Source organism: Phyllostomus discolor, chromosome 10 (assembly GCF_004126475.2).
Source record: "Phyllostomus discolor isolate MPI-MPIP mPhyDis1 chromosome 10, mPhyDis1.pri.v3, whole genome shotgun sequence".
NCBI lineage: Eukaryota > Metazoa > Chordata > Mammalia > Chiroptera > Phyllostomidae > Phyllostomus > Phyllostomus discolor.
Window position 1 is genome coordinate 43,573,279 of NC_040912.2, and position 16,006 is coordinate 43,589,284.

The 16,006-nt window shown below is 38.2% G+C and overlaps 1 protein-coding gene across 3 annotated transcripts in view; it reads left to right on the forward strand.

The window, feature by feature from the left end:
• The window catches only part of MAGI2 (membrane associated guanylate kinase, WW and PDZ domain containing 2), a 1,408,091-nt gene that overhangs the window by 1,109,483 nt on the left and 282,602 nt on the right, over positions 1-16,006 (forward strand). For 2 of the 3 annotated variants that reach the window (XM_028525694.2, XM_028525695.2), the window contains exons 8-9: positions 3,579-3,700; positions 5,575-5,757. In XM_028525694.2, coding sequence (XP_028381495.1) covers positions 3,579-3,700; positions 5,575-5,757 — 305 coding nt within the window. Of the gene's footprint in view, positions 1-3,578; positions 3,701-4,042; positions 4,172-5,574; positions 5,758-16,006 lie in introns of all 3 variants that reach the window. The other variant, XM_036010705.1, reaches the window with a different exon arrangement.

Sequence of the window (16,006 nt, forward strand, 5' to 3'; positions counted from 1 at the left end):
TGTAAATGTTCTATAGCAATTAGCTCAGGTTACTAAAGCCACAACCACTATTTGTGGGGTAACAAGGCATGCCAGACTAGTTCATAGATATTTTCATTCTCTGTTAAGTTTAAAAACTCATTTTGATGGTGAATGGAATATTTTCAACATTGTGTCCATAAAGCAGGTGGCTACATGTTGACTTTTCTAAGGAAATAATCATGTGCAGGTAGCAAGTTGGTGGAACCCCACAGTATATGTAAATGTACCCCAGAAAGTGTTTGTAATGTGTTTCCTAAGGATAAATTTATGCATATGGTGAAGAATGATCTAGCAAAAAGAAATAGAACAGATAGGAAATGGGGACCTGATACTTTGGTACACTCCAAAGTTGTTTCTTGGTTTCTCCAAATTACTACCATATATTTATAAACAAACATTTTAAACACACACACAGTCATCATTTAGTTATTTAACAAAATCTATTGCTTTTCACTCTGTCCGAGGCTTAATTCACAAAGTTGGAACCTGTACACGGCTGTATATATTCTAAAGAAGCAAATAAAAATGTGGCAAAGTTACTATTGCTGTTTGAATTCCTTGTTGTGAAATTATCATTTAGGATGTTGTATACCATATCAGAGAAACCTCATTGTCAAGGACCTGGAAAGAATGATCACAGACTCAGTAGCAGGAATACTATGTGCTTCTGAACAACTGTCTTGGGCTTATCTTAAATACTCTGAAGAATATAAATGGTTCTCTCTCTCTCTCATTGAATTAGCAGCTAGGAAGTTCAAAGCTAATTTGCAACATAACTCCAGTAAACAAGTAGAACTCTGTATTATCAATTTTGTCTATTGATCTTCCACTCAGATTCAACTGACTTCACCCTGATTTTATTTACTTTTCATTGTTGCTGTCCTTTTAAAGTGATTCAAATCCTCTTAATGATGAGGCAGGATATAAAAAAGGTAAATAAGCTGAGAGCCAGGGAGAAGACTGTAAAGCAGGCTGGGAGTGTTGTTGGCAGAGGCTAGGAAAGGAACTGTGGGCCAGGTGGGGAAAGCATTGTGATGGTAATTATAATAACAGCTGCAGCAGTGATTAATAACAGTAATAAAGAATCAGTCATACCTTGAGGAATAAAGAATGACTACACTTTACAATTGTGGGGTCCTCCTATGTATGTGTGCTTGCAAACATTATTTCTCTTCACAGCAACCCCAGGAAGTACAATAGCTATCAATGTCCCCAGTTTATGGATAGAGATACTGATGCTTAGAGATTTTAGCAATTTTTCCAAGATGCCACCTCAAACCCAAGCCGTCTTGCTTCAAGCACTGCACCACTGATAGCCTGAAACTTCCTTGACAAGATACGAGGCTTGATAGGGTGCTGCCGATGAGAGTAGCTCCAAGTATGCCCAAAGTATAGGGTGCCTGTGGTGAGGCAGCTAGAGGTGAAGCTACAGAGCTAAGTAAGGGCAAAGTCTGGAATAATATTTCTTTAGGTAATAGAAAGATATCTAAGATGTTAGTAAGGGAAAGTAGAGACTAGGGAAGAGAGGCCTTAAACTCTGACCCTTCTGAAATAGAGTGGCATTTTCTGAGTTTATGCAGCAAAGAAGCTTTGAAAGCTCATATGCCATAGTTCAGCACACACCTCAGATCATGATGCCTTTTCAGTGAGCAAAAGCATTACAGTACCATTTACTTCCAATGGAAAATTAGTTTACATGAGCAGGATTTACATTGACCCCTGTACCTCTGAGTCCTAATACCAAAGAGCATTGTCAGGAAGTCCTATCCTAAACAGCACCATAGTCTCTACCAGAGGATACATTAGAGAAAGGCCCTACTGCCATTCAAGTTCCCCCGCCCGCTACCAAAGCCTTTGGTACAGACTCACAATGATTACAGTGATGGTGATGACAAGGTGGTGATGGCTGTGGCCATGATGATAACTGCTGCTGCTAGTTATTGAGTATTTCTCTGCTTGAAACCCTGCACCAATATTCATTATTTCATTGAATCCTCACAACCTCCCCAGGAGGAAGGGAATATTATGCTCATATTAGAGATGAAGACACTAAGGTTCAGGTTTAATAACTTGCCCAAGGTCACACAACTAATCAAGTGGTAGAGCTGGATATTGAATCCAGGACTAATTGACTCTAGAGCCTGTGGCGCAGGAAGCCAGCCCCTCCCCTGTCCCCCATAAGGAAGTAATTAGATACTGCAATTGTCCTATCTTGTTTCTGACAACTGCTTTTCTCTCTCACCAGGAATTATATGATGTATATTAATGTAAAATTGATTGTTGAGATTTTGCTTCTTTAACCTCCCTTGCTTTCTGATATGTAGTTCTAGAAGACACAAAATAAGAGGATGTGTGTGACTCTAATGCGTGTGTGTGCTGTATGCACATTAAGTATGTGCACACTTGCCATTGTGAAAACATACATTAAAAAGAGGAGGGATGTAGGTGGGAGATGCATTGTAGAGATAGACATGATCAAATCCCAGCTCTTTCACTTATCGGGCGTGTGATTCACAGCAAGTCATTCAGCCTCCAGTGTGTAAGTCCCACTGCCTTGAAATGGAACAATTGGAATTTAAAGACTTTTGCCATTAGGCTTAACTTTAAGGAAAGTTACATGTGGTAGCTGGCATAGAGTTAAATACTCAGAATTGTTCATTCCTCTTCTAACCCCTCTCTCTTCTTCATGCTTTCAGTCCATAATCCTATTTCTGCAAAGGGCCAAAATCAATGTATATGCCAGACTTTTTGTGGTGCATTCATATCCTAGAGAAAGGCCTACATGGCACTGCTGCTAGGCGAGGTCACTGGTTTCTACCCCTTCTGTGAACAGGGAACTCTAAATTTCATAGAAGAATTCATTATACTCTCAAAATACCAGAGGGCGTGCTTATACTATAAGCCCCTAGTTTAGTTAATTCACAGTTGCTTCCAGCCACTTTGTGTCTAATATCTATGAGTTTATCATCTCACTATATAGCAAGCAAATTCTCTACTTTTGGTTGATCTCAGCATTGATCATCCTACAGGTATTCTACAATATCTACAGCATCCCTGGGATTCTTCCTCCTATATCCCAGCCCTCCACTCCAGACCTGTCTGACTCTAAACAGTGTGGACTTGAGTTGCTCTAAGTGTAAAGTAATCAGCGAATTTACCTCACACTAGGGGCTTTGCAAAGCTTAGATGATACTCTTCTATTCAACACCATTTGGTATAAATTTTATTTGTTGACCATTTATTCTAATGCACCACACTCATCTCAGACTAACACAGTACAACCAGAAAAGAAATGCACATTCTAGTTCTTCTGACTGAATTGTACATAATTTAAATATAACGACATGTGACAGAGCCACTGAGAACTCTGCTCTTGTCACAAAATGTGTGTTGTACACGGGCCAGCCCCAGCAGAGGCCTGACTTCCTGCCTGGTGGGGCACTTGACTATAATCACATTAGGCATCTCTTAATCACCTGCTCTCTGTAGAGCTATACATATGTTCTCTTAAATGACTTTGCCCCACTGTTATCCTAATTTGAACTTTTGTTTTTCAGCCACATAAATAGAAGAACTCAGTTTGAAAACCCTGTTCTGGAAGCAAAAAGAAAGCTACAGCAGCATAACATGCCCCACACGGAACTTGGAGCCAAGCCGCTGCAGGCCCCAGGTTTCCGAGGTTGGTACCCATCACCGAGTGGTGTTTCAGAGGGGAAAATTGTCCATCCAACAGCTGGCTCTTCGAACATACATGCCTTTAGCTCGGACTGTTTGAAATAATTGATCTGCTTTCCCCAAGCCCCTCTATTAGCTGTGGCTGGGTGTTTGCTATTTCTAAATGAATGCATTTAGCAACCACTGATTAAGGTAAAGCCTCAGGCACTACGTTACAGAAATTTACGGCACGTAGGCAGGTAGAGATTAATGGGTTTTGACAATGGTACTTTATAAACTGCAGAGATATATGAGTTTGTCCTCAAAGACCAAGCACCAGAATGAGGCTTGTTCTCCTTTGTGACAGTAGACAGCTCCTCGTCAACATTACCTAGGCCCAAATCCTTCTGCCCCCTCGCTGTCCCATGGAGGTCGCACAGCGTGAGTGACTTGTCCTATTATCCACGCAACCACGCCTGGAGGCCCTGGCCCATCGGTATGTCCGAGGCTGCTTGCTGCACCTGACTACACCTTGGAGCCACGCAATGGAATGAGATGCTGCACAAACTTTACATGTCCTCGTGGGCTCTTACTCATGATAAAAGCAAGGAGGCTTTTGTAGCTGGGAGGCCTAGATTTGCCTGCTGATGACCTTCACCCCTTGCACTACAGCGCAATCACAGTGAATGTAAAGGTCTAGTGTTGAAATTCTCTGCAATTATAAATCTTACTTTCATAAAGGAAACCTAGGTGACAAGATTATGTATGTTTTTAATTTTATTTTAAAGGAGCTTTCTCTATTTTTAACAAAGATATACATGATATGTAAATAAACAGTTAATTTGAATATAATAGCTCATTATTTTATAGTTTGTCTATTACATATCACCAAAAAGGTAACAACAGAAAGAGTGTCATACAAAATACTTAACTAAGTTACAATGTACAGGTTCAAATATCAAATCATATCGACCAAACTGAACAATTAAAAATATATATATTTGACTATGATAGCATTTAAAATACATGAATTCTGCTTCCCAGTACAGCTATTATTTTTAAAGCATTTAAAAATGCTAAAAATCATAGCTGCAAAAGCATCTTATATAATTAATAAATTAATGGCCAAAGCTAGAGTGGATTCAAGTTCTGTTTAGATTAATTAGGTATATGATTTGGATGTGTCAATGTATTGTTACAAAACGTGTTACCTTTACATTCATAATTATAGCTAGAAATATTGGCTTGCCTTTTGCTCACATTTTAGAGTATACTAAAACACTGTCAGTTCAGTAGAAATTGATTTATCTGGTTATCTGTATAGCATCTCACAATACAAACAAAAGTTAACTCAGTCCCAGATCCAGATGCTCTTTCTAAACAATTCAGACATGTGAACTGGCGGCAACATTCCATTGTCTCTATTCTCTTTAAAACAAAATAGCCCCTTTTGGTTTCCTAGTCCTACCCCCTCAAGGTTTTGTGAAGGACTAGCCGCTCAAACATACCTCCCACCTGGACACCTTTAGAACAAGGGGAACAGACCCAGATGCTTCTGGATGATTTTGGCTCCTCTTTATCTGAAGGCACCGATGGCATGTTGATTTAGCCCTTTTTAAGCACAAGAAGAGCTACTTTAGTGAACAGAAACCACTGACTTGACAAAAAAAAAGTCTCTCCAAACCAAGCTGCTTTCCTACCTTTCCCTGGGTGCTTGGGACTGCTCTGTGTTTGTAGAAAGTACTAAAAGCTTTGCTCCTGCCGTCACCCCCTGCTTGCATTTACTATAGGACATCCCCACATTTATCTCAGGATGGCTGCTTAGTGGCTGGTTTTCCCCTGTGTGAGAACTTGCCTTAAATGAGCTTTTTCTTTTTTAACTTATATTGGCCAATGTAGAAAAACCACTCTTCACCCGGGATGCATCCCAGTTGAAGGGAACATTCCTCAGCACCACCCTAAAAAAGAGCAACATGGGTTTTGGATTTACCATCATTGGTGGAGATGAGCCTGATGAGTTCCTGCAGGTGAAAAGCGTGATTCCAGATGGGCCGGCAGCACAGGATGGAAAAATGGAAACAGGTAAGTTTCTAAGTGCTGTTTCAGAAAATGATCTTGCAACATCTTTTTTTCTATGGCAAATAGGAGGAGCTTCTTCCTGTGTTTTTAATTTGAAGGTCAAAGGCCACTTCACTTGAGGAAAACTGCAAATTGTTTTTTCTAAATTAAAGAGTATCAAATTGAAGTATTTTGGAAACAGTTTGAAATGCCATTTTTGTTGCATTTTTCAGACTACCCTTCTATGTGATGGACTCAATGGACCCTTGAGATTGACACTTTTCTAATTTAATCCTAAAGTTTCTTCTTAGAGATGCGATTAACATTTTATACTTTCTAACTTATTCATCCATTGATGTTTAATCTGTATTAATTTTGTAATATTCTCATGCTGAATTGCCCAGGTTTGATATTTAGATATTCATGCTTCTTTCATAAAAAAAAGTTTTAAAATGGTATTCATCGTTATATGCCCATTTACTTTAATATATAGGTTTTCTCTCCAGTCCTTATGAATTAATTTTCATATGCAGTTACTTAGATGTTTATCAAATTGTAAACAAAATTAATTTAGTATAGAAATGCCCAGGCAAATTTTTAAGGCTAAAAAATATAAAATAAAAAAGGTGCACAGAGCTTAAGAAAAAAGTAATGAACTAAGCCTGATTTTGTAGTCTAATTTTAAATTCTTCTACTTGCCCACGACCTTGGATTAGTCCCATAATTTGTAAGTGCTTGTGTGGAAAAGCGAAGAAGTCAAATTTGATCATGTGTACTTAAAATACTGATTCAGGAATTGTGTACTGTTGTTTTTGAAATGTCTTGGAAAAAGTATTATAAACTGTAGTAACTATGCTCTAAAAAAATGTATCAGCATTTCACATTGTTCATAACATTGGTTTAATTTATTATATCAACTTATGAAAGTCAGTGGTTCTAGTGGTTACACGAATTAGAGAATTGCTTTTGAGGAAAAGTTTGTCATTTGTATGGTCTACAGATTCATGAATTCTTATTCCATGGATTTTAAAGTGCTTGGTACATGAAGAAAAAAACATAAAATGGAGATATTCATCTGGGTTTTTAATTTAAAAAATGACCAGTGCTTCATTGCCAATAACTAAACGGTTTCTGTAGAAATGACCTCTTTTCAAGGTTACCTAATGAGCGTATTTGTCACTCCTAGTCACTAATGAGTAATAATACATTTAATAGATGTTAGAGCTCCTTAAGAGTTGAATGAAGTTTCAAAACTAATTCATTGCATTTTTCAAACACTGCTGTTGTGAAAAATTGTGTAATAATTTTCTGTAAGAGTATGCTAGAGAGGGTCCCACTCTACTGTCCATCTGGTGATACTTTACTAGGAATTCACACTTTCATGCTGCAAAAAAATAACAGAGAAACATCCAAAGACTCAACTAAAAATCATCATAATGCCTACAGTTAGAATAAGAGGAAATTTCAGAAATAATATTATCTTAGCAGAGGGGAAAATATCTCCAAAACTTTTGAACTTCAGTGAAATATTTAACATACCTATTTATTTTCATAATAAAGGATCTAGTGATTTTTTCTCTAATCCACTGACTATTCCCTGTTAAAACTGAAAAAGACCTCTTTTAGTATAAATTTAAAAGACAAAATAAAATGAAAATACTTGCACAGCTAAGATTTTTCCCTTCCTACTCATTTTCCTAGTGTTCCATACCCACGTGGTCTAATCTAGGCTTATTCAACAACAAAGTTTTATGTAGAGTTTATGACATTTTTCTTCAAGACAATCACACAACAGATTCTAATAGAGAAAGAAGAACCTAGGATTAAATTGCATTTACTGTCTCCTATTTTTCCCTGTTTATTAATGCAACAAGCGCTTGCTGAGCTCTTCCCCTTCCCAGCCATTACAGTACACCAGGACTACAAACTCAGGTATGGCAGGATCTTGGTGCTGCAGGAGTTTATGTCTAGGAGGGACCTTGGATACATAAACATGTAGTTGTAACATGTGAATAGGATAACTCTACAATAACCATGAAGTTGGCACAGAGTCAGAAGAGTGGGTGAGGGGAATGAGCAACAGAAATTTTTAATAAAAAGAGCGTGTTCCTAACTATACAATTTTATTAGGCTTTTATAAGGATAAGAATTTCTCTCATCAGAAAAGAATGTAATAAAACATTAAAACCTGCTTACTAAATATTTGAAAATGTTTATTTTGAATTTTGATATCATTTAAAACAAAATGTGAATACATTTCTCTGGCATTCCACACATTATAGTAAAAGGAATGACTTTTCAGTTTAGTTCAGCTACTATTTAGTGAATATCCCTCTGTGTCAGGCATTCTGCTAATTATCAAGAATGCAAAAATGAAGAGACAAATGTTTCTATCCTCAAGAAGCTTACAGTACAGAAATTTTATGAGTGACATGTTAATGGATATTTATATCAATGCAATAATAAAAATATGTAGAGTCCAGAAGAGTACAGAGGAAAGGGTGATCAATTCCACTGGGAAGTGCTTAGGGAAGGACTCGTGGAGTAGATGGTGCCTGGCAGACTTCTGGGTGTTGAACAGGCAGTTGCCAGATGGACAAGTGAGGAGAGTTGTGGGAAGAGGGAACTGCATACGAAAAGGCACGGTAGGAGGAATACCTAAAAAAAGATATGTATGCCATCATAGTGTACATTAACATTGTATCTTCAGTGAATGTTCATGGGAAGTATCTAGTAAGATGATCACAGTAACCTGTAAACATGAACTATTTAGACAAACATCCAAGAACAGTATATAGTCAAATTAAAAACACAGATATCATAAATGCACACATACCTATGTATAAGATTTTTCTTGTATAACTTTTTAACCGTATAAGCATAGAGATTTACTTGCTGATAGATGTTTTCTTTACTTATCGTCCCTGCAGTGCCAGGCAGATAGCAGGTGCTCAATGAGTACTGGATAGGTAGATGGATAGATGGATGGATGGATGGATGGATGATGCTCTTAGAAATTAAGCAGTGAAATTTTAATTGGCTGAACCCCAGTGTTACAATAGAGCCAAGTCAAGGTAAGTGGACCAAGAGCTTTCCATTGAAGCCCCCCCCCAAAAAAAAAGCCCGCTTTCCAGTTTCTGGATGAAACTAAAAAGACAATATATGTTAGGGACAAAATTTCCTTTTTAAATAGTTTCATCTGTAAATGAACCTCAAAATTCACAAAATCAATAGACACTACAGATATAAATACTAAATCATTGGTATTTAAAATGTAAGGAATCTCATTTGACATTGAAATAAACATGAAGATATTTTAACCAACTTTCTAGTTCTAGATTTTCTCTAATTGAGACAAAGAGGTGTCAATAGTTTGTGTGGGCACTAAGAAAAATCCAGTCTACCAAGAAGTTGACCTAGGATCCTGCAGAATAGAAACAAGGGTGGGGTGGGAATTCTTCCTTTCTCAGTCAGCACTGAGTCCTGGGAAGGGGCAGAGAACAGAGAAAATGAGGACACTGCACACCTGGCTGCTTTTTGACAATTACTTGTGCTGATCCCTGGTGGTCGGATGGTGTTCCAGAAGACACTTTCCTAGAAGAAATTAACCACAGTGCCCAGAAAGTCCTCTGCACATCCCAGCAATCATTTGTAGGCTCAGGGATCCTGATAACATTCTCTATACTATTTTACAAATCAAGATTGATGTAAACACAATTTACACAGCAACTGCAGAGTGTGAAAGAATTGATCTAACCTGTTTCTGTTAAAAAACTTTCCTCCTTATGTGATGTTTCATGTTTTCCCCAGGCTAACTTTTAAATGAAGGCTTTTGATTTTCAACAAATATAAGAGGGAGAAAAGCTGACGTACCCATAAGGTTTCCCTATAGAATTATGAGGTCACTCACAACCTATTAGTTGTTATGTGCCTTCCTCTAATATTTCTTCATTTTATTAGTAAAAATGGCAGAAGCTGTCTGGGAGACCAACATCCTTTAGCTCCTGGCATTTCTCCATTTGGCAGATCAATATTACTGCTCTTCTACTAGTTGCTACCTCTTTATTTGTGTTTCCAAAAGCAGAGGCATGAGAATAAATTTGTCAGAATCCCTGGGGCAGATTTTTAAGGATGCATATTCTGTGCCCCTAGATCTACTGATTCCAAATTGCCGGAACTAGTTTTCAGGTAAGGGCATTTAAAAATTGTTGAGTCAATACATGCTCATGGGAAAAAATCATCAAAATATTTATAATGCATGTGATATTTCGTGCCCTGCTCCTCCCTATCCTCCAGGTCCATATCTCAGAGGCATAGGTAGTTTTGTACTTTTTCAGATGTTTCTTCTGGTAACTATTTTCACACCTCTAATTAATGTGTTTATACTGTTATCTTGATTTAACAGGTTTAGACATACCATGTTTATAGTACTTCCTTTTAGAAAGAAATGTGGCTTCTGTTCTCTTACCCCCATCCACCCTCCCACATTGTCCCAATAGAGATTCACAACTAATTTGGGTAATTTTGTGCAGTCTTCGCATTACCGTGGATTTGTACATTCATTCACTGACCCCAGTGCTGTACCATTAACACATTTTCCCCTTAAACACATTGTGGAGTTTTACTTTTTCTCTCTTTTTCACAATGTCTTTTTAAAAAATAATACTCTTTTCCTCAAATGCCATCATTTTAGGTCTTCTAGAGGGTCTCTTTTTTTCTGGGAGTCTTTTGTCCTCCTACTCCTATCCAGGCCTGTTGTACAGCTGACACATGGAATTTCCAGTGATGGCTCTCCCAAACAGAGTCCACCGTTATTCATATCTATGTCTTCTTTCAAACCGAAGCACAGTCCTCACCTGTCTGGTGACCCTCAATGATCCACATTTAGAAGTGAAACATTGAAAAGTTCCTTGGGAGTTCTACATTTGTGGCAGAGTATGAAGACTAGGCAGATTTTACCAGGGGCTATCAGGGGGAACAAAATATGAATGTCTGTTAAAAGGGGTATCTCCCCAGACATTCATATTTCTGGGGAGAAATATGAATGTCTCCCCAGAGTGTGGGGACATACCCTCACACTCTGACTCAGGATAGGTGCTGGGAGCTCTGCACGCAGGTGTAGCAGGGCCAATCTCTATATACTTGTACCAACTGTTTCCTAATCCCAAGCCTTTCTGGAATTCTGCAGAGAAACTGAGTCCCTCTTGTTCGTTTTCCCTCCCCTTCAAGAACACACTAGAACAGGAGTCAGAAAACTCTTTTGTGAAGGGTCAAATAGTAAATACTCTAGTCTTTGTGTACCAGGTGGTCTGTCACAACTATTTAATTCTGTTGCCATTGTAGCAGCCATAAACAGTACATGAATAAATGGGTATGTCTTTGTACCGATAAAACTATGTTTATAAGGAAACAGCTGCTGGTTTGCTCCATGAGCCATATAGTCTGCCAACCCCTGCTCTAGAATCCACCTTCCGAAGCCAGGATACATAGTCATCATTATTGACATTCCATATTCTGAAATTCTCTTGAGCTGTCTTGTCTTATCTCAGCTTCTCTCTATCAGACAATAGCTTCTCACAGGTTCTTTTCATTGCTGTGGGTTTATTCATTTTAAAGTCTTTGTTAAAGTGAATAGCCATGTGTGTTTAGTCTGTCATCTTGAACTAGAAGTCTTAGAATCTGCACTATTAGGCCCACTGAACTTAGAACCACAGCATGCAGTAGTAGCAAGAAGACATTTTCCCCACCTACTGTATAGCCTAGCAAACATTCTCCATACTCTCCTGACCCTTCCTCGGTCAGCTCTTCACTCAGAATTGCTTTGATGAAGTATTTATGAATAGTCCTGGGGAATGACCTTTGGGGCCACCCCCAAAGACAGGAAACCAATTAATCCTTATGCTCATCTTTTATTAGTCTAGAACATGGAACTATGAGCAATTTCTCATTCTTTGAGGATTTTAACACTGTTTTGGGCTATTCTGTTCTGTAATTGCATTATCTGAAATCATAGTTACTTTTTTGCTCTCTAGGGAACAGCAAAGATTAACCTGAGGCCATAAATTCTGTGTGGGCAGACGACCACCTTATCCCCAGTATGACAGCCGTTGCCCCTCTTAAGGCTGAGCTGTCAGTACTGGTTCTCTAGTTACTGGACACCCAATGGTCTTCCACCTCTCCCACCTCCTCTGTAATCATTATTAGCTTCTTAGAAGTTTAATAAAATTCCAATTTTTAACTAAACATCTCCTGAGGAAGAGCTACATATATGCATGAGAAGGCCTGAGAAGTAATTTGAAAATGTTTCTTGTCTTACTTCAAACCACCTCAAAATTAGCTTATATCCAGAGTGGGCTTCCCTTGAACTTTGAGCACACATGGTGCTGGCCCCTCCCGTGACTGCCAGTTCTTCATCACCACCACCACAGCCAAGTGTTCGCATTTGCATGGTACACATCATTTAGATGGATCTGTCAAATCCCAGAAGCAAATGAACTAATCAGAGAGATGTAATATTTCTGTTATTTGAAGTATCTGTTTAGTTCTCTGTTGTTGCATAGCAAGCCACACCAAAGCTCAGTGATTTAAAAGAACAATCAAATGTGTGCTCATGACTCTACATTCTTGCTAGGGACCAGCTGGTGGTTCTCATCTACCAGACTCACTTGGGGCTCTCATGCAGCTGCAGTCACCTAGTCACCCCCCATGGCTCGGATGTACAAGGTGGCTTCACTCACACTGACGTCTTGGCTAGGACGGATGGGACTCCTGAGGGCTGACAAGACCTCTCTCTCCACGTGGTCTCAACAACAGGGTGGCTAAACTGCTTTACGTAGTGGCTTAGTGCTCCAAGAGAGCAAAAGGGGAAGGTGTCACACATCTTAAGGCCTAGCCTGGAACCAGTACAATATCATTTCCACCCCTTCTGTTGATCAAAGCAAGTCACAAGTGAGTCCAGATTCAATGGGAGGGAAACTAGGTCTCACATTTTGATGGGAGAAGTAGCAAAAATTTTCAAGTAATTTTTCATCTACCACAGTATCCTTCCTGTGCCTTCTTTATTTCTGAATTCCTTGAGTTCAAACTTCTCTGAGAAAATTATCTTTTGTTTTCATGGCACTCTACCTTCTCGCAATCTTCTGGTACAGAAGTGTTGATATCTTATTGCCTTCTGGTTCTCGTATCATGCTGTGAATAAATAATAGTGGATTATAATACCATATTCAGAGATGATGAGCAGTAATATCACCAGCTCTCTAGCTCTGTCTTTCTAATAAAAATAAAGGAGCTGGTTGAAGCAGTTCAGTTTGTAAGACCTTGCAAAATATTCAGACTCAGATCTGTGTTAGATAATTTTGTAAATAATCCCTGATATTAACATTATTTTTGCTTATTTCTTGGATGCTACAAGAAAACATCTTGAGCTCCCATAAAAGCCAGAAAATAGAACTGAATTTCTAGCCAGCTGCCCAGTACTAGTATCACCAGTAGAGAAGAAATAAACTGTGCCTGTTTAGCTTATCAGTATATTTACTCTGGATTTTTTTCTAAGCACAGCTATATTTCAAAACCTTGTTTCATTTTGTTCAAATACTTAATATCTCCTCTGCTAGGAATGTGTCCTTCAGATCAATAACAGGCATCTCACAGCAAGAGCAGGCGCCCCACTAACTACTTCCTACCCACTATCCTCCTTTCACGGTGACAGGGAATGCAGGTGCCATGGTTGACAAAACACTTGCTTTCAGCTACAAAACAAACTCCTTGGAAGGATTAAAAATATTTGCTGTGCCAATTCTTAAAGTCATGTTATGCTTCATCAATAACTCATTTAGTTTTTAAAAAGAGGCCTTTGTAACCCAAGTAAGTGTTATTGCAGTACCTTTTTTGCATATTTTTCTCTTTTTGTGTAAATGCCTTGTACAGAGCTCTTTATGCCTTCTTCATTTAAAAGCACAGTCTAGCTGACTGCTCACAAGAAAAGGGATGACTCCTATACAAGTCCAATCCTACTTCTCTTCTCTGCCCCAGAATTAAGAACTCTATTCCCATTGTAGCACAGATATAACAAAGTTTGTTGTTTTAATTTTTTTCTAGTTTTGTTATTGATACCCATTGGGAGATGTCACACAGTAATTGGGTTATAATGTCCATGACCATCGTACCTATTGATGTCACAGAGGTCGGTGCACTTATATGTACTCCTATCACTATTGCTTTTAAGTTATTTTGCACAAAAGCTTTGTACTAATTTGTAGTACAGGTTCACTGGCGCTCCTAAGAGCTATAAGAGAAAGTGGGTGGGGCCTCCACTCAGCCTAAGAGCCAAACTCACCAGGGATGTCATTAGGTACCCTTACTAGGTTTGAAATTGGCAGTTTAAAAATCTGAAAACTTGTTATTTAAGTTTAATGGAAATGGATTGGAAACTATGAGGTTAAAGTTATGTTTTTATACCTACTCTGTGGAGGAGGTAGTTGGTTGTCAGTGTACTAGAGAAAGGTAATCAGATTAAGTTAGACATACTTGAAATAAAGGTATTATCTAAATACATTTAAGAAGTTTTTATCATTTTAACTTTTTAGGTCTAGGGCCAGGATCACCAATTCTCTTGCTTATAAATGAAGCAAAGATTGTAGATAGTAACAAAGATTCACCAGAGTCTGGTGTCTGGTTTGGCAGGTATGTTCTTGCAGAAGATGTCAGATTCGTTCAGTTCCTACTACTCTCTTTTCATTAACTAACAAAACTGAGTCTTTGGTTATCAGGTGACAATCTGCTTTTTATAAATGCTGCTTATTTTTATTTTCTACCAGCTGAATTATAACCTCTATTTTTTATACCCCTTTCACCCCACACCTGACTACAAGCTCTCTGAGGTCAGGGCCTGGGTGTGACACTTGATCATTAGCAGATATACGGCGAATAGTCAACTCGCTGATTGAATAGTTAAGTGAATCTTTAAGTGCAGCACTGATTTGCTTACATGGACTACTATGGAGGTAAAAGATTTCTTGTAATAATCTTAGGTTCCTCTATGATTATTTATGTTCTCTTCCAAGATTTATTTAAAGTTTTTCTTTGTCTAGTTTAACCAAACATTTCATCAAATGAGTTACTACATATAAAGTACTTAGAATAGGACATGACACATGGAATCCCTCAAAGTTGGTAGCCGTTATTAATATTTATAAGGTTATCTTTCAATTATTTAAAGGAAGCTTTAGAATTCTGGGAGTGATAGAAATGTGAAAAGATGTATGAACAGCTTAGCATGTTCATCCTCTGAGCCCTGGAATGAAATGATTCAGCATTGAACACTTCATGACAAAACAACTCCTGTTCCTTTAAAGAGTTTTATATTTAAGGGCGATAATAAGAAATTTTTCTGAATTGTAGTGCCACGTTGACCACTCTTATTCTGTTGCTGGTAGACTGGTAGCTGAAATAGGACGTTGATGTCCTTTGTGTGCATGCACCACTCAAAATTGGGTTGGGTGCTGTTTAGGTGTGCCATAGGATCCTAATTCCTGTTTGCTAGACACATTTGAGAGAAATCAGTAACCTAATCTTCATTTGTTTAATGATAGTTTCTCAGTTTTTGATACTATAATTCCAAAAATAAAAGCTTGTCAATCCTGAATCATAACAAATAGAAAAGTCTAAGGAGGGTAAGATAGTCGGAAAATGTATGAGTCAAGGTAAGTGTTTTTGTTAAGAGACTTAATACTCCCTGACATACTCCCTGAATTAAATATCTGTATGGGCCATTGGTGCATAGTCCTACAGATTGTCAGGTGGCCTTGTAAGTCTCAATGAATAGTTTAATTGTAGGTATACATGCACATATATCATCACCTATAGATATGTGAAGCATAAGTCAGAACAAGAGGCAAGAACTTGCCTTTGTTTCATCAGCCAAGTCTTAGATTTTAGTTTGTAGTTATAAACTCACTAGCATTCTAAATGAGAAGATTTCTCTGATGTCAATAGGAGATAAGTGGCCATGCAGACCTTTGTAAGTGTAAGACCTTTGCTGCTGGTTTTTGCAAGCTGCCAGTGAAGTTAGAGATGGAGTGCGCTGGAGTCTGCAAATAACAAAACTGCTGCAGATGCAGAAACACTATTCCTGTATGCAGTGTAATTAATGTGCCTCTCACACACTCCAGCTGAGGATTCACATGAAGAGACAAGAGCACACATGGTACATTTTGCGTCATCATCTAATTTACTACTCCATTTGAAAATCCAACAGTATTAGGCAAACCATGCA